Source organism: Calidris pugnax, unplaced genomic scaffold, assembly GCF_001431845.1.
Source record: "Calidris pugnax isolate Ruff unplaced genomic scaffold, ASM143184v1 scaffold41, whole genome shotgun sequence".
NCBI lineage: Eukaryota > Metazoa > Chordata > Aves > Charadriiformes > Scolopacidae > Calidris > Calidris pugnax.
In genome coordinates this window covers 18579520-18605962 of record NW_015094509.1, presented here as the reverse complement: position 1 = coordinate 18605962, position 26443 = coordinate 18579520, and the positions used below count along the sequence as shown (strand labels likewise).

At 37.6% G+C, this 26443-nt stretch overlaps 1 protein-coding gene across 2 annotated transcripts; it reads right to left on the bottom strand.

Moving 5' to 3' along the window:
* MTBP (MDM2 binding protein) lies at positions 1-26429 on the bottom strand. 2 transcript variants are annotated; one of them, XM_014965278.1, is made up of 22 exons: positions 26306-26429; positions 25754-25834; positions 24659-24732; positions 24426-24571; positions 23884-23942; positions 22837-22981; positions 21473-21590; positions 20773-20907; positions 19887-19981; positions 19043-19115; positions 17437-17554; positions 16264-16437; positions 15017-15130; positions 13505-13675; positions 12990-13083; positions 12567-12722; positions 9947-10042; positions 6332-6598; positions 4885-5131; positions 3867-3980; positions 2179-2244; positions 1-656 (listed from the first exon to the last, which is right to left on the bottom strand). In XM_014965278.1, exons 1-22 carry the CDS (start codon positions 26385-26387, stop codon positions 621-623), a joined length of 2661 nt encoding a protein of 886 aa, XP_014820764.1. In that variant the 5' UTR covers positions 26388-26429; the 3' UTR covers positions 1-620. The 2 variants fall into 2 exon arrangements, with proteins under 2 accessions (XP_014820764.1, XP_014820765.1); XM_014965279.1 differs by having other exon boundaries at positions 21473-21587.
* Positions 26430-26443: the final 14 nt, after the last annotated feature.

The window sequence follows — 26443 nt, the reverse complement described above, 5'->3', positions numbered from 1 at the left end:
TAAAACAATGATCCTTTCTTTAATGGGACCTCGCATCACATTTCAAAAGACATGCTATTTTTTTTTCCTCGTATACAACAACACAGAGATAACTCAAATTCTAATTATATTTACTTTCAACTGCGGAAAAAGAAACTGGTCTTAATTATTCTATAAAATGTCAACGGTTAACGCTGTAAACAGCTGTTTATATAACAGCAAGAAATAATAAATAGAAGAGACGTTTTTACGTAAAAAGAAGCAAAGTAGTTTTGTTATTAAAATTAAATCTGGTGGAGGTTTTATTCACATAAAAACCAGATATGCTGGTTGAAAAACATACAAAGCTTTATCAAACCAAGTCAAGCTATGTTTCATTGTTAAAAGGAATATAATAAATATGCATATAAAATAAAACTTATTTTCATTTGAATTTTTATAAAAAATTAAAACACTTTGTATAAAAAGTTTTAAAATGCACTACTGTGCTTGAGAATTGAGTCTACACGAGTCTATACACTGACCAGAGTCCTTCTGGTGTGTAGATACGTGTGTGCACGTGTCGGGCAGCGTGAGGTTTGCCTTACAATGGGAAGTGCTCTGTCGGGGCAGTTTGGAGAAACAGCAGCTGGTCCGTGCCTCTACTTGCCAGTCTTCTCCAAAACCCATTCGATCACCTGGGAAAAGAAAGAAGAAAACAATTTATATAAGTTCCCTACAAGAACTGGAGTTAGGAACATAGCATACGTTTTATCAATTCTTTCTTTATCACCACCCAGTGGTGTTTACTGAACAGAATTTCAGAGCAATCCATTCAAAAGAAGAGAGTGTTGTTAACAAACTGAGAGGATGCAGCACTACCCAAGAATTGTATTTTGTTTTACAGAATGCGCTGCCTTTACAAAAATGCATTTTTAGATTCCCTGAATTGAGCTACTTCACCCCATGTACCAGCAACAAGGTGCACACACAACACCAATGCCAGTGTTTCCAGCCCAAAAAATTCCTAGAGCCATAGCAGAAAGAACACAGGGTAATTTGTGCACTGCTGTATCTACCACCAGTATGACTGCTGTTTCCCAAACCAGGTAGCCGTTCAGGCCACTGACTGTCCTGGGCAATTACATTTTTATAAGGCAGTTTCAAAGTATTGACTAATGCAGGGAGAGGTGTCCACCTGAAGAGATTCCTGATTTTAATGGCTCTTTCGCCAGCAGCAAACATACATAAAACTACTGGCGGGTCTCCCCAGACAAGGCTGGTGGTGAGAAACAGGGTACAAAGACAGTAGATCCCAGCTCTCCAGCAAACATCACAACCCATGGAGTGTTTGAAACCTTACGATCTGTAGGAAGCAATTCACAAGGAAACATGGTGCAAAGCACAATAAATACTGCTCTCGCAGAATAAATTCTGTGGGGATCTAGCAGCTTCACTTAAGAGTGGAGGTTTTCTTATTTAACTACCCCAGTTCAAATCCTCCCACTTAATTTATTATTTTGAAAACTGTACAAGTTTGCATGATCTTCCTTTTTGTTTTAAATCATGGAGTCACCTCAGCATGTTTTTCACAGTTCAAATCAGAGAGTTACTTAATTTCTGGAGGACAGGAGTATTTACTCCTGCCATTTGCTCTGTGCTACTGTTCATGTAAGTCCCACCTTAGACACAAATAAGCTCATCTGATAGCCCTTGTGGTTACAGTTATTCCCAAGCTTAAAATTACTAATTGTCATTGCTTATTTTTAAGAAATTTATTTCTTTTTATAGATCCATTTATTGCTTCCTAACCTTTGAAATGAAATGTTATTTACTTCGACACAAGGAAAGAAGAATTCCCTCATGACCCAGGCTTCTCTCAAATGAAGAAAGACCTGATCTCTGCTTTTTATTTTTTTTTCCCAGAGATGTGGAAACATTTCTTGCCTTCATTTCCGTTTCTCACTGTGGCACATCACACTGACAGCTGTAACTAGAATACCATCTAAAACCAGAATATATGCAACTGGAAATTATACCATGGGAAGACTGATTGAGAGAAAGTTTTTGTGAGATCAGAGAGTGACACCGAGATGCGCAGCCAACGGAATGCACCTCTTCATCTCCTGAAGCTATGGACTAAACCTACATCCTACAGCCAGGCTGCAGCAGCTACATTTCTCCTTCCCTGGTTACAGGCACAAATAAACAAAGTCTTACCTGTTTAGCATTGTTGTTTGCTGTTTTCTTCATTTCATCAAGAAGTCCTCTAGAAGTTTTAAGATCCTAAATAGGAAACACAAAGCCACACAAGTTAGCAAACTCGCATGCTTACTCTAGTTTGGATTATAAGAGCCCTAATAACCAGGGTAAAGGTTATGCTTTTATCACCTTGTTCAGAACCACAGAAGAATTATTTGACTTTTATTTTTTAAAAGAAATAATCTAAATTATTCCAACGGGTTGCAGCTTTCCCGACAACAATCCAAACCTAGTGCTCAATCATGCTACTGAGCCACACTTTTCCTAACCTTCCCCACACTTCCAGAAAAGAAACTTTTTTTTTTTTCTTAAATGATATCCAAAGTTCCTACAGTGTTGATTGAAATCTTATTTCTAGATAAACAAAGAAATCAATTGTGCACTTAGATTGCAATACAAGAAAGGAAAAGCCTGGAACAGCTCGTCTGTTTTGCAGTCCACTTAGCCCAAGGTAGTCCACTCTTTTAAACAAAGCAAGCACTTAACTTTGCCTAAAGAGAAGGGAAAACTAAGAGAATTCACTTACTATTTGTCTCCGAAGGAAGATGATACCAATGATACCGTGCTTCTGAAGCACGCAGCACAGAAAAGGATTCAAAGGGCTCCTACAGACTTGCATTCCTACTGCAAGACAGTTCAGGACAACAAAATCCTGCTACACCTCTCTCTGTGGGCTTTCCAAAGGCCGGGATCTCTGCAGTGCTCTTCCCTCTGCTCTCCTGCCTGCAATGGCACCGTGAACCCATCTGATTTATCCTACTCAGTCATCCCTACAAGCAGCCCTTTCAAATTTTGGATTAGATGATTTTCCTTCAGGGCAGATTTTGGGAGTGCTTACAGAATGACTGCATAACTGTGTTCCAATTATTTAAGATGTTGGTTCTTCATCGGTGTAAGCATTCAGCCCTCTTCAACTGCAACTTCATTTACCTTAAATCCCCTTTACTGAAGTTGACTAAACTGAGTTAGTTCACAAATAGCGGTAGGATAAATGAATGCAAACAAACAGAAACAGCAGCTCAGCTTGCAAGCAATAGCTTTTAAACACCCTGTACTGTAATTTAACTCAATTTTGTGCCTAGACTATTAAGTAACTACTTACTAGAAGTAACACGGGTTGAAGCAGTGACAAAGTGTCCTAGGTATTACAGAAAGAATTCTCATCTCCTTCTAAAAATGAGGGGGCAATTCTACACAGTGCTGCCAAGTCAGTGTGTGTTAGGTAGTTGTGCACATTACAGTGCATTTAACAAGGACTTCTGTGAGCGTGTCAGGGAACCAGAATGTGAGTCAGTTGTGCAAGGTACCTGTTGAGCCAACAGCCTTAGAACGAGGGAGAAGCTGAGCTCTCACAGTAAAGGAAGCGTAAGCATGACCTTACCTACCATGTTAAAGCAACGGTCTGTTATCTCACATAAAAGAATACTGCTTCATAAGGTTTAAAAACAAATAACAACTAAAATATACTATTAAACTATATTTTGTATTTGACGAGTCGAAAGGTTTACCCACACTCTCTAAACTCTACTAACACAGCACTAAGGATTATTCAAGTCTGAATATCCCAAAGTCCATCTCGAGTTTTATTCAGGAATGGGTTCACTTCACTAGTAACCAACGACTGTAAGAGCACATCTTCCAGTTACCTTTAAGTAGAACTTTGATATCTCAAACAGGCGCTGGCTGCATGATGTGAAGCACTTGTGATCCTCTGCAATTCCATGTTTTTGAAGAGTCTTGGCAACCACCTCCTTCAGCATCTTGGAAACAACAGAAACACAATCAGAAAGTTCATCCCAATTATTGGCATGAAAAATTGTTCAAAGCAAGGAAAGAAAAAAAAACACACAACCAACACCTGAACTTTTTTGATCTTGGCTCTGTTATTTAACAATCTATTTCCAATCTCAAAAATTAAGGAAATGCTTACATGTCAAAACAATGTAACATATTGGTGAATATTCACATGAGGCTTGAAGACAGAAAAAAAAATTATAATGGCGTGGGTTTTCTCCTCTCCAAAATAATATATACATAAAAATATAACTTTATATTGATATTCCCTTGACACATCCTTATTAAAAAAAAAAAAAAAAATCAGACACTACAGTCAGATTAGAAAATTTACTCTGACATTCTTTGTATCAGAGATGTTTAAACATCTCATAAAATGATATATATTGCTATAAATGAAACATTGCTGCATCAAATTATTTAAACTTTATCTCAATTAATAGGCTTGTTCAACTACTGAAATATCTTTTTATTCTCAGAATAGTCTGTTCTTCCACAATGGCTTTGACTGTCCCAGCTGAAACCAGGACACCCTTCCAGCACAGGTATTTCTCTGGTGCCTTTAGGTTTTACATGAGTTTTCTACATTTCTTAACTCCTGTTCATTGATATGCATTCCCACATTTTTTACTCCTTTGTTATCTCTCTCAGTCTTAATTCCCTGGGTGTGATATACATACTTTTTCACTCCTTGCTTCTGCAGCACCCTTCTCAGTGCCTGCAGGATTCCCCTCACACAACTGAACAGAATGAAACTTAACAATAACAGAGATGAAGACAGTTCACTTTGAGTTAAAACATAAAAATATCAATTCACATGGAAAGAAGTCAAGGAGATGCTTTTTCACTAAGCAAAAAACAGACTCTTACCCTTGTGTGTTTCTGGGATCTCGATTCCTTAGCTGGCTTTGAAGTCTCAGATTCAGTTCCACTTTTGCAACTTGCAGAGTCAGCCTTACTGGTTGCTCTGGGGGTTTGACCAGGCTGTTTCAGTGCCATCGAAGCCAAAGAAACCGATCGTTTAGAGCGCTTCCTCGTTACAGCATCTGTGTAGTGATTCCCACTACTTCCGCTTGCCTGAGAGAGGAGGGACTCTGTACTCTCAGACTTGGTTAGCCTGGGAAGGTAAAAAATAAATAAAATAAAATAAATAAAAAATAATAAGAACTTTTAGATTTTGTACGGACTCTTCTGGTGCCTTTGTTTGTGCTGTAGAGGCTGCTTCTGAGCAGAGTAAGTACTATACATTCTTGCAAACAGCGTATGAAAACATTCTGTAACATTTTTTGTATTAGAAGAACATGGTTTGGTCTCTGATACATAGACTCACTGCACCTCTGATCAGAAACGTCTAGAAACAAATTGAAGAAATGAGAGAACTAAGAAGAGAAACTCTTTGGCAGAAAGGGTAGTTTTGCATCTAGACAGTGAGGAAGAGCAGAGTTTGCTGGCCTCCAGTCTCAGGATAAGACAAAACTTCTTGAAACAATCCAATTCCTTTTGGCCCTACAGGAATGTCACAACTCATCTTTCACTCTGGGAAGTTGAGCATTACAATTCTACTGGAACATTGCAATGCTTCATCCTTCAACTGTAAGAGCATCCATAATTCTGAAACTCCAATTAATGAAATGCTAAGTACAATTGCATCTGCTTTTCTAACTACTCAGTAAGCTGCAAAAGATATGGATGTTCCTAAAGCCATACTTCTAATTAAAGGCTTACTGTGGTTAGATTGCAAAGGGTATCAAACTGGAAAGAAGGAAGAAGTGAAACATTACAGCAAAAAAAGTAAAGGCAGAAGTAGTGTTACAAAGCAGTTAATTTTTTATTGATGCAAAAAGTTTGCATCTTCTCAGTGAGGACAAGGTACAAAGGAAAGTCTTAAAAACTAGGCTTCCATGAAAGACTTTAATAAACAAGGCTGACAATAAGTTTGAATTCTGGTAGGTCATCTTATCCCAGCAGTCCTTTGGATTAGGAATTCAATTATTCTGTTTGTACAGTGCTTGGCTTTCTAAATCTTTAGCTGTTCATTTGTACTGTCATCTTTTCAAAGGCACTTGAGACTTTGCGAGATACAACCCCAAACATCTTAAATAAAATGTGCCTGTGCTGCATGGTTTTGATTAATCTAATGCCATCAATGAGAAGTCACACTTGAGAAAAGATACAAACCTAAAGAAGAGGCTTAAACAACTAGAATATGTGTCTAGATAGCTTCACTAAGAACATTTTGAGATGAAAGAAAAGATGAATTTCTCAAGTGACTACTGAAATATTTCATGCTAAAGATTCATTTTATTCAGTGCATTACCTTTTCTTGGGATAAAAGCAATCCAAGTCTTTTGATCTGCGTTTTAGTCTTGATGCCTCTGTTTTGAATTCGCTTTGTAAAGACTCTCCATCAGGGACACTGCCAGGCTCTGACACGACTGCAGGGGATGGGAGGGGGCTGAGGACGACCGGCACAGGGCAGCACTCCTTGCTGCAAGTGGTCTGAGTCTCGTAGCGAATAAGACGAGTTTGAAGTTCAGCATAGCCCACGTCTCTCTCTAAGGCTCTTCTGTTATCTAGACAGTACCTAAAATTGAGATCGGTGAGAAATCTGTGAAAGTCTCTTGTTTTCTTACAATCAGAGAAAAAAAAACAACAAACAAAACCAAACCGGACTACTGTATTATCTCCAAAACTTTTTTTGTTTGGACTGGTACATTGCTCTGAAAGATACCTTAAACCAGCCCAGTAAATTAACACATGCCTGATGGATTTAGCTATAGTTAAGTCTAACTCCAGCAAAGAAGGTGAATTGTAGCCTATTTGTAAGTTTCACCCTGCGGTCTTACAAAGAAGATTTCCATGGACATTAGTAGAATTTTTTCCTTGAACAATAAGTGATGGATTATGATGCTGACAACAGATTTTTTGCTCCTCATAGTCAGCTCTGTGTTACATTTGTATCACCAGTCTCTCCATTTTAGATTTCACTGGTTTTCATGTTCATAGAATCATAGACTAGTTTGTGATGGAAGGGACCTTTAAACGTCATCAATTCCTGTCATGAACAGGGACATCTACAATTAATTCAGCCAGTATGTAACAGATGTTACCCCTGTTCACATGCCAACCAGTGGGAAACTCCAGTAAAATAGGAAGGAGGACAGCTCTGAACTCAAATACATGACAAACCCAGCACACCACAGTGGATACAGCATTGTCAGACCTCAGACCTTACAAGCATCCACCAAAACACTGAGATCCAGAAAATATCAGGTTATTATATATAAAATGATAGACTCTAATGTGATAATATGATCATACAATATCCCTCTGTTTATTCCTTGGAGAATGCAACTTTCCTGGTCAAAAAACCCCAACCAAACCAAACAACCAAACTGAGATTTTTTTCAGTGCATATGCCATAAGAGAATGACATGGGAAATGTCTGAAGAAAACAATCCAAAGTACAATATATGTAATTTGCAAGTTATCAACGCTTCAGGAATCCCAAAATGCAATGAAACCGACATATTTTTAGGAAAAGCCAGGTTGTGCCAAAACCTAGGCTGCTGTGAGATTGTAATGATGTAATTGAGTGTAACTATGAGGAAGACAGGGCATGGGAAGTGTTTTAAATGCTATTTAGTATAGATTCCTGGCTAACTGCACCTTTTGGAAATGCACTGCTCTATGAGAGAGTCACATTTTAAAATGCTAAAAATACAGGAGTGTCACTGAACAAGCACAAGCTTCCTAGTGATTACAAAGAATATGTGGCTTAATCAACCAAATCAAAAGAAGAAACTGTATTAAATACGGTGGAGCTGAAAGAGAACAAATGAACACTGGTAACTCAGTGAAACACACTCATGAAATTACAACAATACAAAATGCCTCTTAAGTAACTCTTTGGTGTAAATGATTTCCACGATTCCTTGCAAGAGACCAATACCCTCTACTGCAGGGAAAGACAACACTATTATCCAATATTATTCCATCCTTTTCTTAACAAGCATTCTGAACAATGTGAGCTATCTCTCAGCCCACCCTCCAAACTACTTCGCAATGTTTCCTATTTTTAGGAACTCTAGAAATAGTATTTACCTTTATCTCTCAACACAGAGTTACATTAAATCACTAGATACGATTTTTCCACTTTCTTCAAAGTATTTCCATATTCCGGGAGAAATTCACTTTTCTAATAGCAGACCACTGAATCCATTTCTACAGCTGAGTGAGACTTTCCACTAGAAATAAATTCATTATCTGATAAGAGTAAGTTCTCTTAACTTACAAATTTCAAGGTATTTAATTTCCCTTATTTATATTCTCAGTCCCCTGAGTAATCACATCCCCTACAAAGATAAAAATGTTTTTATCTTTCGAAGTTAAATTGCCATTTTACTCACTCTGCTTTAACAGCAATTACTTTCTCTTTGCAACACAGGATCCGAGTGTTTGGCACAGGTTCATTACATCAGGAATTTGATCTAATCATGACTGCGACTCCTGGTTTTGTTGACAAGACTTTACTTCCAAATATAAATACATCAGCTATGCAGATGGAAACTGCAATCACAACTGCATGGTAGAAAACACATCTGCTCCAAAAGATCATATGCTTCCTACGATACTCTTGCTACAACACATTCTGGTTGTGCAGCTTTAGGTTCCTCCCTTTCACACGACTTTCTACCATCTTGGTCTTCTGCTTCCCTCCCTTATTGCCAGCACATTCCTCTTATAACATTAATATGCCAGGGTCTCCCTCCTCTCCGTGATATCCAGGCCTCTCTGGTCTCTACCTGTCAGATTTGGCTCTGAGAAGAGGCAGTGGGAGCTGTGCTGTGCCCCACGCACAGCCATGCTGAGGTCAGGCACATCAGCAAACTACCACTTTCATCTACCCGGTTGCCTCTCTTGTGCCTTTTGTTACAAATCTAAAAAGGCTAACGGGCTCACGAATTACCACTTGGAAAAAGAGCAGAAACAGACAGCTGGACAGAATGACCTCTTCACTTCCCTAGAGAACGTGGTTAAAACCACCAGATATTAAACGTAGGCTTAACCAAACTATTTGTGCAGTTTTATAGGAGAAAAATGCCAGCAGCATCATTAGTCACATTCTGATAATCTGAAAACATGATTTTAGGAGGTGGCAGAAATTTGGGTGATGACTGAATGGCCTATGCTTGGTATCCACTGCATTCCTAAATATATACTGCATTAAGACTAAGAGTCTCTTCACACAGAAGAGCTATGCTGAATTATCTACTCCTGTGTTTGAGGAGAAGAGGAAAAGGACATACACAATCACAATATTTATATTTTTCTAAACAATTTTTATACAGCTACTTTATATGATGTTTCCCCACCTGAAGCTTTGACAAATAATGAATGCTGACTGTCTGGCACTAAATACAGTCCTAGCCTTATCAATCCTTTCAAAGACTGTTTCCACTAACACTTGGCCACTGGTGTTTTCAGGTTCCCTGAACACACAGCCAACTTCACAGCAGATCTCACAAGCTTCCTGATTATTATTCTGAAAGTGCCTACAATTAATAACAAAGCAGAAATTACATACTTAGTTCATTTATGTACTTCATATGTACTAATGAACTCTCCCCTTTGCCACGTCTAATTCTGAATGAAAATTTTCAGAGACACTGAGAATAGCTACAGCAGTACAGCGAAGGAAAAAAAACCTGAAAGTTTTTACATTACCATCAAGGCAGGCAGATTGCAATTTAAACCAGTAAATAAAATAAAGGTAGGAAAGAGTGAGGTGGCATGTGCAAAGTGGTTCCAATGAAGGAAAAGGATACATAAAGCTTTGCACACTTAACAATCATGTTTCTTGAAATGTTTCTAATTATACCTTGACTGGAAGCTGAAAAATAATTTTGGCAAAAGCAGCCAGAAAACTTACTCAAGTCCATGATAATGGCATCCAGCTGCTTTTTCAAAAGGCAAACCTCTGAGTTTCCGAGGAGTAAGTTCTGGTGTCAAAATGAATGTGTTTTCACTGAAAGGAAAAAAATACAGATTTATTTTAACTAGTTACACTCAGGATCAATTATACTTCCAGAAGTCAGATACAAAAGCCTTGACACAGAAAGACCAAACCAGCATGTCTTGTAGCCAAGGCCCTGGGGTACAGCATCAATGGAAAATTAAATCTTTATTGAAGTAAGAATTTAAGTTCAACTGACTAATACCTACTGATCTATTATTATTACAGAAGCTCATAGACATTTCAACTATTTTAGAGGTCACTGCTCCAAACAATTTATCAATAAAGCCAGGCAGCTATAATCCCATTTCACAATGGGGCACCTGAGTAGTAGAATGAACTGAGAGAAACCAGGAACTGACCTTCCATAATCAGTAAATTCATTCCCTTTAGTTTCATAACTAACCACTTGGCTCCTGTGGTACATGAATTCCAGCTAGTAACACTCTGCAACTAAATCATGTGAATGTATGTCAAAGTATTTGAACAGAATAAGCCATAGAAAGACAGAAAAAGCTTCCTGCTAGATCCTAACATACCTTGTAAAGTCACATCCCAATTATCTCAAAGAAGGGGAGAGATGAAGGCAAGATGTAGCAGCATCTGAAACTTACACATTGCTTCAAGTTTTATTCACATAAACTGTCTCTGCACCATTACCACTGGAAAAATTATCTGAGAAAAACATCCAGGGAAAGAAGCAATACTGAATCTAGCAAGATGGTCATTTAGAAAGGCTGTCAGGCAAAACTCTAATCTATCAAACCTCTATTTAAGCTCAAACATGCAAAGCAAGTGAAAACTCCTTTAATTCACCAGTGTCTCATAAAATCTCTTTTTTCCTTCTGTTGGTCAGGAAAATCTTAGGGTCTGTAGTCACTGTGCTTGAGCCTCTACTGTGCAGAGCTGCTAATTATTCCAGAGAATGTAATCAGAGCACGTGCTAGAAGGTGAGCAGCTGCTAGTACAGAGTTCTGCTGGACAACAGTAACAGCAACCTGGTATGTCAGAAAGGGAATGGGTCACCATCTCCCAGACAGCAACTTTACTAAGGATTTTCATAGGATTTCTGATTTCTATTCAGACCAAGCAGAATACAGTGTAAGGCATTGGCAGACCTCATAGTCTTCAAGCAAAAACATTTAGGCTGCTTTATTATTGGTTTTATCCTTCTCTTAGATATCCAAGATCTCTAAGAACTAGGAGAGAGACTCATATTACAGTAATGTATGACAAAGCAAAGGTTTCATCATCATATCAACTGGTAGAAATCTCAGCAAACTGGGCCAACCTCCCTCAAAAATCAGACCTCACTCGGCTATAACTCAAAGCAAATAACTCAAGACAATCCAAGCATTCTATGCTATAAAGTTCACTAGAGGCTTTTGAAAAATCAGGGATTAAAAAAACATTTTTGTAGTGAACAAATTATCCATTTCTTTCCCTCACAGATAACTGGAATGAAAATATTTTTCATTATAGCCAAAATCCTAAATCATCTGCACTCATTAACTTACAACTCTGTAGGAGACTCTCAATCTTCACTACATATTTTCCAACTTGCTTGAATTCTCTGGTCAGAACATCTTCAAGGGAGTTTCAAAACTCCAATAAGTAGTCTCCAAAGTCTCCAAAATCCTACAGAACCTTTCCCTTTCACAAGCCCTCTTAATTTATCACATATAATGAAGTTTAAAAATAAAGATCGAGGGCTGTATCCAATAATTCCATTACACTTTGTATCATTCCACATTCAAGGTCAAGAAATACAACTCTAGCGACTGTAAAGATTGTGTTGCTTACCTAGCAGGCCATGGCACATAGGGTCTGCTTCTACAAACACTATCTGACACTTATATCGATTGGCCTTAACTCTAATAGACATTCAGAACCTGGAAATTACTCCATTAACTCCTTGTATAAATATTCCTGCTGAAAAAGCAGTGGTTACTTACTACCAGACACACTAAGGATGAATACTTGCGAAGCAGTCAGAGTAGACAATCTTTCTTTAAAGAACACTTTCCCACCTAAGAATACTGACAGGAATGCTGGGCCAGCACGACACGAGACAAACACATTTAAATAGGCTCAGCTATTGCCCTTTATTCACTTTAATTGTCTTCCCACCCAGTCTCCACTCCACTGAATGAAACACCAATAAAACTAAATTCCACCACAGTAAGTTCTGCTTTGCTAGAAATACTTTTGGAAATGGACTCATATGGTGGCAGTGCCCAGTAGCACAGCCATGGCAAAGGTCTACTTGCACACTTCTGCACATCAGGTGATTATTTTGTTATTGAAATGCATAGGACCAACATCATCTCTGGCCTCTTCAGATTCTGAAAGAACTAAATACCAACACCAACTGGAGGGCTGCAACAATTGATTTCACTGCCAGGCACATCATGTTGCAAGTTATAGACTCAAATACAGTTAGGCCACTCTGAGATTCTCATTCAGCTGTTGTTAACACTCCCCTGTATCAGTTCTGAGCATGGTCTTCAGTGGACTTAGTGTGCTGGATTCTTACCGTTTGGGAATTTGTAGTGGCTGGAGATCACCAACTGGCAGCCCTTCTGGTGTGAAATATTTCAGTAATTCTTTAGCATCGAGCAGTGTCAATGACTCCCGCTGGCTGTCTTTATGCCCCAGCAATTGCTCAGATGAATGTGCAAACATGGAAACTCTGACAACAGGAAAAGCAAAAAAGACCAAACTTCTTATGGCTTTTTTTTTTTTAAATTCAATATAGTAATCTCATTGCATTAAAAAAAAGAGAAAAAAAATAATCACTGCTAGTCTGGAAATTAACAGAAACTTAGTTTTAGCCTTAAACTGTTTTCAAATATTTCACAGGAAACATTGCTTACAAAATGTCTGTCAACATATACAGCTCCTGTAGAGTGATATTCAACAGCCACCACAAATAAAATCTCCAGTATTTAACCATTACCTCATTTTCTGTTTGTTTTTTTCAAAGTTTTCCAAATTCTGAAGAACATGTCTTTCTGGCCACTCCAATGGATTTGGCTCCATTAAATCAGATTCTGCAAGAAATATAAGGTGGACAAGCCTTAACATAAGTAAAGAATCTTATCCTTTAAAGAAATATATATATGCATATATACTGCTTTTTTTTAATATATATATATATATATCTCTCGTATGTGTATGTATATATTGTTTTAAATATATATATATATAAAAGTATATAAATATATGGAAAACCTGCCTGATGCTGTGATCACAAACATTTTCTGCATAATTTTTGTTGTCAAGGAAAAGAAAGGAAATAGCTAAACACAGGGGTAATTTCAGTTTGCAAAAAGCCTAGAAAGCTGCTTTACTTTTCCTTATATTTTTCCCTCTTGGTAAAAGACTCTCCTCCTTTAAGTAAAAAATTGACAACTGGTATGAGAACACATCAAAAGAGAATAAGCAGTGTATTTTCTAAATAACAATTCTTACCAGAACTCAGAGTGCATGACCATGACCCAGTTTTATTGGCCACCTTCTGCTGAACAGGTTTAGGAAGACTAGTGTTGCACAGGTCCAGAAAACATTCTCTTGTAAGTTCTAACAAGTTTTTGAACTCATCAGTAGAAATAACTGGAGGCTGCTCGGTCAATTCCTTTCTCCCTATAAAAGGAAAGAGAAAGAAAGAAAAGCTACTACATTTCCTAAGAAACAAAGAATAACTGTAGTCTGCTAAAAATCAATCAAACAAAAACCTTCCCAACCTAAAACAATAGCACAAGTTAGCTTGACACTTACTACTGTGCCCTTAAGCAAGGCATGTGAGGTGTATTCCATTGGGAAGTGAAAAAATTTAGCAGTGAGAATAGCTGAAATGAGATGTGAATGACCCCTTTTCGGTCCTTTAATTTCTGTATGTGTGCATTTCTGAGTATACCCAGGTTTGAATCCCCCAGAGACAAACATCTGGGCTTGCTGAGCCTAAACATGAAAAGCTCAAGACTGCAGAGCCTCCAACCCACCTATTTTTAGTGCTCCAGTTCTACTGGAGTGTGGCTCCAATATAAGTGATAGCCTCTTCCGGTATTTTTGGTCAGAATATCAAGGGTCAGGCAATTCTGATATGATTTAGGATGACTAGCAAATCACAACTGCTCCTACTCAGTTTCATCCTAATGGAAATCAGTGACCCACTCAAAAAAACCTGAAACACAAGCTCTAAGGCAGCCCCAAACTCAGGGTTAAAGGAAACAGGAATCTGAGGGCAGGGGTGGGAGGTGGAAGAGGTATTAGCAGAAACCTTATTTTCCTGAAACTGGTATTCTGTTAATGATAATACCCTTAAATTATCTTCACAGTATGCCATTTTCAATAATCTAGCCAATCTCTCAGAAGCAGTTCTTGTTTTAATTGAGTCTCTTTGAGCAATGGACTTAGACGGAAAAAATCAGGACAGTCAAATGTACTTCTCTGCAAAGTCATGAAAATCTACAGAGGATGACAGCTCCGTTATTATTATGAACAACGTATCATGATAAATGTAACAGATCTCCAATGCAGCCTTCTTTGCTGTTTAAGAATTTTGCAAGAAAGCATAAAATTAAAAAAACTTGAAAACTCCAGAACAGAATTCTTTTTTTGCGCAGAAGGCACACCCAGCAGTAAGGGGGTATTTTGGAAAAAAGAAAGGATAACATAAACAAAGCAGAGAAAGAGTTCATTACTACAGAATTATTCCAAAACTATGTTCAGGCTTTCAGAGTACTAGTGTGACAAATACCCACCAACTTTAAGTCCAGCGTTCTCTTTTCCTTGATTTTTAAGTCACTATCTGACATACAATGATGCATATACTGCAAACAGTTTCTTTTTAAAGCTCCACTTTTTTCTTCACAAAGTGATCAACTCACCTCTGTTTCGTAAGGTGAACTGTCACATTCAGTTTGAAATAAAGACCTTTTCAATACCAGCTGGAGAACTACCAGTGCTCTCCCTGTTACTTACTGAGATACTCCTTCAAGGCAAACACTTGGAGACGAGACAGTTTCTTTTCTCTCTGTACAATCTCCTCTCCACAAAAACGCGGCAGGGACTTGATAAAGTCAGCAATACAGAAGCCTGCACAGATTAGGAGAAATCTATTATTAAGATCTCTCATAGGACTTTGGAGACACCAAGTAAGTGCTTCTTTAAAAAAGACAAACTCAGCAGACGTACCAATTCCATATTTCAAGGAAACACCAGACTTTCAAAAATGGCTGATCATTTAGGAAAAAAAAAATAATGAAATTAATTACAATTTAATTAATACTCCAGGGGGATAACTTGGAATAGATATCTGATCAGTATTTTTGAATTTCTATACAAAACCAATATGACGACAACACAATTAACTCGACTTTAAAGAAGGTAAAAAGATCCTAAGCTTGATACCAGGAAAGAAAAGTTCTCTCAACATACAGTCAAGGACTTTCAGTCTTCTGACACCATCCTAATGGGATTTTAATTAGGACAAATGGTAAGCAGTCAGTCATATCACACACGGATTTACTTCAATAATAAAGAAATAAGAGGAGAAGATGCAGGTCACTGTGCTCTTCGTCAGTGTTATTGAGAGCTATCTAGTATGTGTAGTTGTGACAGGACAATTTCTCCAAGATAAATGTCTACGTTGATGCTCTTACCTAGTGGAGCAGCTGATCATCTGCTCACTCATACCCTTAACCCCTCTGCAGTAACAGGGACAGCTGCCAAGTAACTGAAGACATGATCCTAAAATTCCACTTGCCTGCCAGCCTTGCTGTTTTGATTTTAAGCCATCAATGAAATGGGCTTGTCAACAGATAATTGACTAGATTTTAGGCACGAGCTGGTCAGTCTTTACACCAACAATACACACTTTTTAAACTAAATTTCTGCAAATCTGAGTTGCATTAGTATTACTTAGATGTCCCTGTACGTTAAAACATTTATAACTAATCATAGTTATGAGAAATTACTAATTACAAGTGTACATAGTTGATTTTTAAAATATGGTAGTGGCAAATTGTGTGAATAAATCATCTCTTATTTTATGTTTTTACCAATTTAAAAAAAATGTTGTGGAAAGACTAGAGATACTAATCAAAAAGTAACATTCCTCCTTGCTTTCTTCCTTTAACGCAGACTGGAATGAATGAAAGGAACATATACATTTTAGTAGCATTTGCCTGCAATCAGGAACTCTTAAATAAATAAGTAGTAACTCTTACTTGACTCTGTTTCTTCTTCTTTTGTCTTCAGCTTTCCATTTACTGCAGCAAGAGTGGCCGTACCATTGATCTGGCCAGCTGAATGAATCAAAGTTGCTTTACATCCTCCGGAGCCGTTGCCTTGTAGCAAGAAATAATATCTGCAAGACTCTCCTTTCAGTTCAATTTCTGGAACTTAAAAAACATCAGGACATAACTGTGAAACACCATCAGCAGGACAGCTTTAAAACCAGCTATAATCCTCCATCAAAATTCTTGCACTTGCTTTTTTCTGTTCTGTGAGCAATCCTATTAACACCTTTTAACACACTAACTACAGCTGATATTTACTGTTTAAAAAGAGATAAACTGAAGAGTATACAAAATAAATGAATTACAGCAGCAAAGATGAGTTGGACTATGCTGCTGATTAAAGCTAGCAAGTTACTCTGAGCACTGGGCTATCGCCAAGCTCCTTCTACTGTGATGCTTTTGGTCCCTATGACCCTCACAGTCACTGTTGCAGAGTGCCTCTGCGGGCAGGGCAGCATGAGGAACATTCTCACCTAAAATACTGGCTGACTGAGAAACTCCACCCAGTCTTCATCTGCACTGATTCCACGCTCTCACCTCCCAAATAACATTTCTAAGCACTGTGTAAGAGGACTCAGCCACCATCAGTACAGCCTCGTAAGGAAGAAGGAGCCTGTTCTCAATCACTGGTTAAACAAACTGGCTCTCAGCTGAATGGAGGCACCCAGCGTTTCCCCATGCTCTGTACTTTTCTGGAAAGAGGTTGAAATTAAACACAAGTTTAAAAGGGAAGCATCTAATGAAGCACACTGAGTTTCCATCCAAAGCAAAGCCCTTTGCCCGCAGATACTACAATCACCTTAGGAAGGTGTGTGGAAGCTGGATCTCAGCTCACAGACAGGACACCAAAATGGTTTCAAGGAGATGCAGTGTTTCACTAAAGCTTGTCACTTTCAGTTCTCCTCTACAAGTCTGCACAGCTGAACTCCCATTCACCAAAACCTTTTGGTTCAATAAAGATTACAATCACTGACCTAATTTCATGGGAGAAAAAAGGGCATCCCAAATGTATAGAAAAACCCCACTATGCATATATAAATATATACACATAAAGATATAACCACACCAAAATATACCTGTAGTCATGTTCCCTTTACCTACCAGTGATGACCTTGGGTTTCTTAGCCATATATTCCTTCCATTTCTTGGCACTCAGCTGAGCAGGGGATGGGATCACCACGCTGCTTACGTTACATGGCAACGTAAATAAAGCTCCCACCTAAAAAATGAGAGCAAATACAATATATGCAGTTGTGTTACCGAAACCTTTTTTACATTTCATTCTTGAGCTACTGATTTGATATTTCAAACGTACTTCAATTGAAGAAAACCACCTTTATTCAACACTTCTTTCATTCACATCAATTGAGACAGAAATTCATCAGTTAACGATCTTTCAACTGGAGCTAAAATAAGCACAATTTTTACAGCTTGTAAGTCAAATGCTGTTCTATTTCATACATAAAAGGTATTTTTTGCCCATTACAAGTCTTTCAATAATCCAAAGAAAAGCATTTCTGTAGGGTACTGTCCAGAATGAAGATAACTGAGTGATACATTTGGCATCAGTGACTGCATTCCTTTGAAAAATATGTACTTTTTTTTCTCCCTATGTATTATCCTTTTCAAATAATCAGATACTGGATTATGTTTCTGTCTGTATGTAGATTTCAGGCCAATAAGCACTATAGAAAAAATGTGTAACTATTTGAATACTCAAGCAATAAAGCAATGCTTTTACAGCTATTAGAAAAGCTTACAAATGTGTAATATTTCCAGCAGTAGACTGAAAAAAAAATCCTTATGAGAAATTGTTGTCTACTAAAAAGAAGCCTGAGAATGTGTTTTAACCATTTTGAGTTTTCCTTTAAAAGAGCTAACAGAAATACAAGCTCTTGGATTGTAAAGGTATTTGACCAAATGTTTGGTATCCTCATGTAAAATAAAAATTACCTGGCTAAGCATAATGGAGAATGAAGCGGCAAGGGAGGAAAAGAGTTACTAAAACCTAAAAAACAAGCTGAAGATGAAACATACAGCCTGAAAATGGAATACCATCTCCACAGTAAACAAAGAACACAAACTATTCCTTAAAACTGCATCAGCATTTTCAATTGCAGGCTCTGTTTTGACTGGCATAGATTTATTATAAACACTAAAACAAGAACTTTCCTAAACAAGCATGCAACACTTTGAATATTCAGGAAAAACATCTTCAAACTATGGCTCTGAATAATCATACTATCATTTCACGGGGGAAAAAATAAAATAATAAAAAAGTAGGCTTGTAAATGTTTCAAGAACTCCTTTTATCCAAAATCAGAATGGAAAAGCAGAAACAGGCGAAATAAAAAAAAGCTTACTACTTCAGACTAGCTAGATGCATTTTGTAGGCTGCAGACGTACCTCCCTTTTACTAAAAATTAGTTGAATTAGCTCAGAAATTACCTGCCAGGATAGGATTAAAAAGTTACAAAATGTTTTAGGTGATTGAAACTTAGCTAAGGTAAAGAGAAAAACATCCACTGGGCTTGCAAATTGTCAGGACCTGTATAGCACACAACTTCAACGGCCAAATTTGTTTTAGATCTAAATATCGAAGGAGCTTGTAAAGAGACTAGGTTTAAAAATATGATTCTTTTATCTATTATGAGCAATATATGTATCTGCATCTTTCTGCTAAACCTAAATAAAAAGAAGTTTTTACCTTCCCAGACAGAGACGAAATCTGGTCCAAAAGCAGCGTAGATGTCTCCTTCACACTCCTTCTTGCCAGGCTCCTGAACAGAACAGTTTAAGGAACCTCAACTTCACGAAGAACTGTACTCATCCCTATTTTACAAATCACGTTACCATCATTCTTCAAATTAGGACTGCAAGTGTCTAATCTTTGATATTCCAGCACCACAAAATATATGAAATTCCCCTTTCCAGGCAAAGTAGAAGTGTTATATAATGAAATATACCATTGACATCTCTAATATAGGTAGGCATAAACAGTTCATTATATATATAAAATCCTGGAAGGCTTATACACCTGCAGCTACCATCGTCACACCAAGATTAGTACCAAAAAGTATGTAACAAAAGAACATAAATTTAAACTCAATATGAATACACCTTGGGATCAACTCAAGAGACAACTCCTCTGCTACACCTTGCCACAGATTTTACACCTACACAATAAAAATATGATTTTTGGAAAAATGTTTCTATATTGTAAACTATACACATGAATAAGTAGGGTTTGTGGTTTGTTTTTTTTTAAACTTACACATCAGTAAATATTTCTTTATTTTTTCCCCACAAATAGCATATACAATAATAGACAAAGTATATGTGCAATAATATCAAAAATATTATTTTTAGTGTAATTTAAATTTCAACATAAAAAAATTGGTTGTGAATAATCAGTTTGACTATTTAGGCAGTCTAGAACGGAATGAGTCCTTGCTAAATCTCATGCATTGTTTGCATGGGTAGATCCTGATTGTTTTCCTTCTGCTACAGACTTTTATCAGTAGTAGTTTAGACCCTTAAAAACAGGATACAGTTCGAATTCCAGATCTGATACAAAAAAGGCAGGTAGATCAGAGAGAACCACCATCTGTAAAAATTCTAGTGCAGGACCATAGTAATGGAAAACCTGAAAAGAGATCAAATAAAAAAAAGCTATAACACTCTATATGACGTTATCTCAATAGGACTTCAAGTGTTTTGCTGGAGGCATTTGCCTTACAAATACATCTGAAAGAGGTATAAAGGATTATAAAGAGAAAAACATTTCACAAATACCATAGTAAACATAATTAAATAAAAATCAAGGAAGGTATTTAATTCTGTTTAATGAAACTTTCTTTCTAGAATGTCAATTGTGCATCGAACGTGTTGTAACTCTCATCCAAGTTCAAAGAAAAACAAGATCTACCAGGAACAGACGAATGCAATCCAAAATGTACATATTTTAACAATGAAAATAATAATCTCTTGACTGACATTGGTTTTCATAAACAATCATTTTTGTTTTCTTCAACAAATATGATTCTGGAGTTCCCATCAAACATATACTTCCAGTGGAAAACATGAACCAGCACCAGCGATTTAAAAAAATAAACCACACTTTTTAAATGAAGTAGAAAAGGTTATATAAACACAGAATTCATAAACAAACTACTTATTTTAAGTATTAAGATTGAACAAAGTCTCAATTTCTTCTTGAAAAAGATTTCAGTAACGAATTTCTAAGAACAGATGAAATTTTAAGGACCTGTTTTGTGAACACAGATGAATAAAAGAAGTATTCCTCAATCTTATGCAAGCATCACTTTCACGTTTAATTTTCAGTTCTGACCAGAGCTTCCCCAATTACTAATTTTCTCAGGAAAGTAAAACAGATGAATTTTAGTGGCTCAAAGAAACATCAAGAACAATACTTGCCTCTGGCAAAGTATCAGTATTCCTCGATTGTGGCTCATTTTTAACAGCAAAGCAAGAACTCAAATGTGAAGTGCTGAATGTCTTTGCTGAAGTGCTCTTTATACAAAATTCTGGAAACCTAACTTCTGATCCAAACTGGAAAAAGAGACAATAAATGCGTCAGAGAGAAAAATTATTTCTCTTCAGCCAGTTACATTTATTACTATTTGAAACAATTAGTATTATATTTGTTTCCAGCAAATCTGTAAAACTAGGTAAAAATACTAGACTTAGATGAGCAACTTCTACATCCAAAACATTAATACTGAAACTGCAAACAGTACAATCACAAAGCTATCAGTCTTTGCAAAAAGACATGTGCTCTGCAATAATGACTTACAGAGTTACATGATAATGATTTGTGTTAGAACTTCTTGTTTAAAAATAGATTGTTTTGTGTCTAAGGCAAACATTTCAGAGGAGAGCATCCGAATTTCTGAAATTCAAATCTCAATGCCCTGATCTCTTTCATCCTTTCACCATCATAAAATCAAGTTGGTCCCCCACGTTCCCCCAGATACATTGTACATTACCAGTTGAATTATACTGTCAAAACCAAATTTGGCAAATTAAAGCATAAAATGCACTGTACCATACACAATTTAAATTATGTGCTCAGATGCTTTAAAAAAATAACCATAGCTGAAAAAAGTTATTTTACCTTTCTTTCCCATATCTGAATCTTTCCTCTCCAGAGTTCTTTTAAATCAATAATATCCATGACATTATCTGAGGATACAAAGTCTGCTGATAGATAGTCCGCAATCTTTCGCCAACTACTGTAACAATAAGGAAGAATTAATCTTAGTATTACAAATTAACATGCAGTGCAATTTGACTAAATTTCCCTTTTACCTCTTAGCACTGAATAGTCTTGCATATGTTAAGACAAACATATACAGCTTTATATTCCACGAAGTATAAGAAGTTACAGAATTGCTGGTTCAGGCTCTGTAAAGGAAGTTGTTCATATCCTCCGTGAACGTGACAGCAAAGAACTTTGTGAGGCATCAAATAAGACCAGCAATGGCAAGCTGCAGGCATAGCACAGTAAGGCTGGGTGCTGGAAGCCAGAACAAAGTCAGATAGCCATCACCGGGGCTTCTGCTAGCCCATCTAGATGGTTTGTAACCTTGTAAGTAGAGATATGACTGCAGCACATTATCCAAATTCTACAACAACAGAGAGAGAGAACAGCCAGTATCTGTGGGACCTACTGGCAGTCTGTCTTCTAAGAGAAATCGGCACCCAACAGGAACAGAACAGGAAGAACTTTCATCAGAGAAACTCTATGCCCAAATGGCCTCATTCTACATAAATGGCAGCAGAAAAAGGGTTATTCAGTCAAGAGCTGGCTGCACAGGAAGGTACCAAAGAGCACTGAGATCAAGCACTCATGAAAGTCATTGCAAGAAGTTTATCGTCCTCCATATACCATAGAAGTACTACATGGTAGGTACAGTAGGTAGACTGCTAATTCTATCCAAGGACTCAGCATTCAACTTTTTAATTATAGTTTCATTAATCTAGGATTAAGTTAATATTAAGACATATTCTATGAAGCAAAGGACAAATCAGACACTTTTTTTTTCCCTCCAATGTATATAATACCACAGGTAATATAAAATTTAAAGTAAAACCAGCAGAGTTATGTATTCATTTTACAAAAACTGGAAAACTGCAATCAATACAAGTTGCATGCATGTAGCACAGTACATCTTCAAAACATAGTTTGCCCACTGAAGCCACTAGTGACGGAAAGAAAGAACATATTGTACCTTTTGCTCTCATAGAAACAGGAACTTCAGAGCACTTGCTATTTTCTCTGCCCTCCTGGTTAGGGCATGCATTTACAATACATTAGTACAAGTAATTCCTCCCCTCAAACAATAACAGAAGACACATCTACGTACTTTCAAAGTATACACGTACAGTGCTCAAATACTGGGTTTATTTTAAACCACTGACATATACTAACACAAAACAAGAGTGACCTTGTTTACACACATAAAATAAAAGGCATACCCTTTAGAGTCAGTTGCTGCAATCGTGATTTTCGCAGAGTGCCATTCTCTCAGGTGTTTCAGGGCACCAATAGCAGGTAAGCAGTCTTTTAACTTGGGTCCATCTCGTTCAGCAGCCTGCAGAATTACATCAACCATGGCTCTGCCTATAAAAACAGTTATATATGACTCAAAGTACCATTACGCGGAAAACAATTCAGTCATCTAAAGATTGCAAAGTACTGATATTGCCGACTGCACTGAAATGGGCTTAAAGATCAACTTCAAGTAACTTCAGCAAGATTTAAAACACTTTTCACACATTTTAGCTCGTCTCTCACTGCTCCTCTCAGATTAACACAAAATAAATTTATTTTGCCATTCGCTTACTTATTGTGGTTCTACACCTTTCTCCTCTCTCACTCTGCATTGTATTTGACACATCAGTTGTCTCCAGTACAACGCTATGTCATTTTCCATCTTTTAACACCTCTAAACTGCTATTTCTCATTCTGTTGGCATTCAGTTCCTTTGCTATCCCAACACAACCGCTGCAACACCATGTAACCCTAACACACAAGGTGATACTCATCTCCAGTTTTATAAAATCCTAATCTAACAGTTCTGATCTATGCTCCTTCACAGCTTCTTGGCTCCCACCCACGAGCAATCAGCTGGCAGAGCAGGTGTAAGCCTGACATCAACGCCTTCCTTTTTTTTCATAAAAACTTCCTATGGTTCCATGGTGAGTTTCATATTGCTTACTGTCTATTACTGCTTTGATGCCATTTTACATGGAAAAATTAATCATATAAATAGCTACAGAAGTCTCTACTGAAATACAGCCTTCCAAAGAAACATGCAGCAAACAACTCCATAGGCTGATTTGTGAGGCCAATCATGCTCACGTTCCTCAAACTGCTTCCAAGTGCTGAATACAAGTTAATTCAATTAACAGACTAACATCCCCTGAGTTTCTCCATTTGACTATGACTTTACCAGCCAAACTTTTAGAGTAATAACAAACAAGATAAAAGAGCCATCTCTTTTTGAGTTTAAGAAAGGTTACCTGGGGCAGGCAGTTTATCAGCTAACTGATGCAGACTTTCTGCGGCTTCATCATAGATACTGACAATGAAGAGGACATGGTTGGAAACAAAAAGGTAATTTAGAAACAAAAAGTTACAATGAATACTACCTGATGTAACTATCTTATACCTTTAAAATTGTGCATAAACATATCTAGGCAATAAGATTTATTTATCCCCCCTTTTACTGAGGTATAAGTAGGATAAATGACATCAAAATAATCTTCAGTAAAACTGGAAGTAGGAGTCAAGATGGTCAGCTTTCTCTCAGCAAGAAACTTCTTTTATATATATATAACTGTCAGCTGTTAGCAAAATGTTCAGTTATTCTATAAAAATCACTTGTATCTAAAACAAAAAAAGCTATGTTAAAAAAAATTATTTTCAGTAGTAGTAGGGGATTGTTCATAGTTAACTGTTGCTTCGGTAATAACCTGTACTTTTAAATTTTCTTGATTCCCTTGGGTTATTACTGTTAAATGTCAGATCACAATGCTTTCAATAGAAATAATAATATGCATACTCAGTCATAGACAGTGACTCTCTACTGTTATTGTCTTCTTCCTCAAAACTCTGTATGGCTCCCAGGCATTCATCAATACTTGTTTGGAGAGAATCTTCATTTCCCTGTGTGTCAAGATTTATTTCTTCCCAGTCAGAACTGCAGAACTAATCAAGAAAAAGAACTTTGAGCATCACAGTTTTAACTTGCATTAGAGACAGGCAGAGTGTTATGGAACTTATATTCTCTCTTACCTGATAATAACCACATATAGCATGGCTTGCAAAGTACCATTTCTTTACACCTGGAATACCAGCCACTGAACATGCTGAAAAGAGATAAAACCATTATTTAAAACAGTCAATCCACTCCCATCTATTCTTCCTATTATAATGAGCATCTCTGTTGAAAGACTACACAAATCATTTACTGTGTCACAGTCACTTAAGGTATACTTTACTTTAGCATCATAAATAAGATCTAAATATATTAAGGTGTAGGTGAGTGTCTAGGTAACTGTCTAACTAATAATGATCTTCTGACTGTTAATAAATACGGAAGTTTGGGGGTTTTGACCTCCTCTTCATTCTGGTCGATATTGCTCTCCATTTGCAGCAGTTGTATCATACCTAAACTAACTCACAACTTTCATAAATAAAGTTTATGCAGTTCACAAAAAGAGATGCTCTCTCAGTATTTCTGTGCAATAAAAAGAACTGAAATTGAAAACAGCTTAACATTCCTATCTTCGTGAATCACAACTGGGTGACAGCTGTGACAAGATGAGCTTTAACAGCTCAACACAATATCCAAACCAAGTGAAGAACTAAGAAAGCACTTTTTTTAAAAAAAAAAAAAAAAAATCAAACACCCAACCAGAAAAAGTACTAAAGCAGATCTTCAGAAGTCTATTTTAAGACGACAAAATGATCTAATAAATATTCATGGTTAGGGTTCTGAATTGCTACCCGACAGCAAATATTGCTTCCGCTGAAAAAGTCAGAAGACATCGTAGAAGTAATGAAAATATCAAGCTGCACATGAGAAACAAGCCCTTTCCTGCTTTACCCGGCTAAGCTGGACTGAAATCTGTCATACTGTCAAAATCCTTGTCTTTCATTTCTTGTGCCCAATTTAATCATCTCCTAACACACCAGCAGCTGAAAGGACATCAGTTCTCCATAGAGATGGCAGCAGCAGGAGCAGTCCCACCCTGGGGGTTTGGGCACATGGCACAAATCAGGTTTCCTTCATTAACCTTCTGACTTGTTTCAGCAGCATCATAACCCGTGCCGAGGCCAATCCCTTGGCACCCCTTGCCTTCCCTTACTGTACGTTACTTTATTTACCTGGGAACGTGCTCACACCTGCCCTTAGCCATGAGTTACAGCTCTCTTTCAGAAACTGACAAACGCTTGCAGCAGTCACAGCTGAAAAAACAAAACAAAACAAAAATCAGAGTTTTCTTAAAACCACTGAATTACAGAAGTCTTGCTTCCTTGCAAATACAGTGTAAAGCTCAGTTTATTATTAGAAGCTCAGTTTAAAAAAACAAACAAACAAACAAAACCTAAAACTGTCAACTATAGATTTTCAGGAGTTTAAAAAGACGAGTTTTGTACATTTCCCGGTGCAGCAGCACACCTCTCCGGAACGCTCCACCGAGCCGTGCAGCAGCATCACGGTAAAACACACAACCCCCTCAGTTTCTGAAGGTCTAAGTTATTAAAAACTGAAGAAACAAAAAAAGAAAACAAGGTGTTTAACGGGGTAGGGACGCTCGGGCGCAGACCCCGGACCAGCCCCCGTGAAAGAAGGCCCCGACGATGCAAGCCCGCGGCTGGGGCTCCCCACACGGCGCGGCCTCCCGCCCGCCCGGCCCCGGCTCCCCGCCACCCTACCTCCTCCGGGCTCGGGCCCACCGGCCGCAGCCCCCTCGCCCCGGCGCTCCCCCCAGCTCAGGAGCAGGACGTAGCGATCCATGGCCGGGCGGGGAACGGAGCCGCCGCCGCCGCTACGAATGGCCCGCGCTGCCGCCC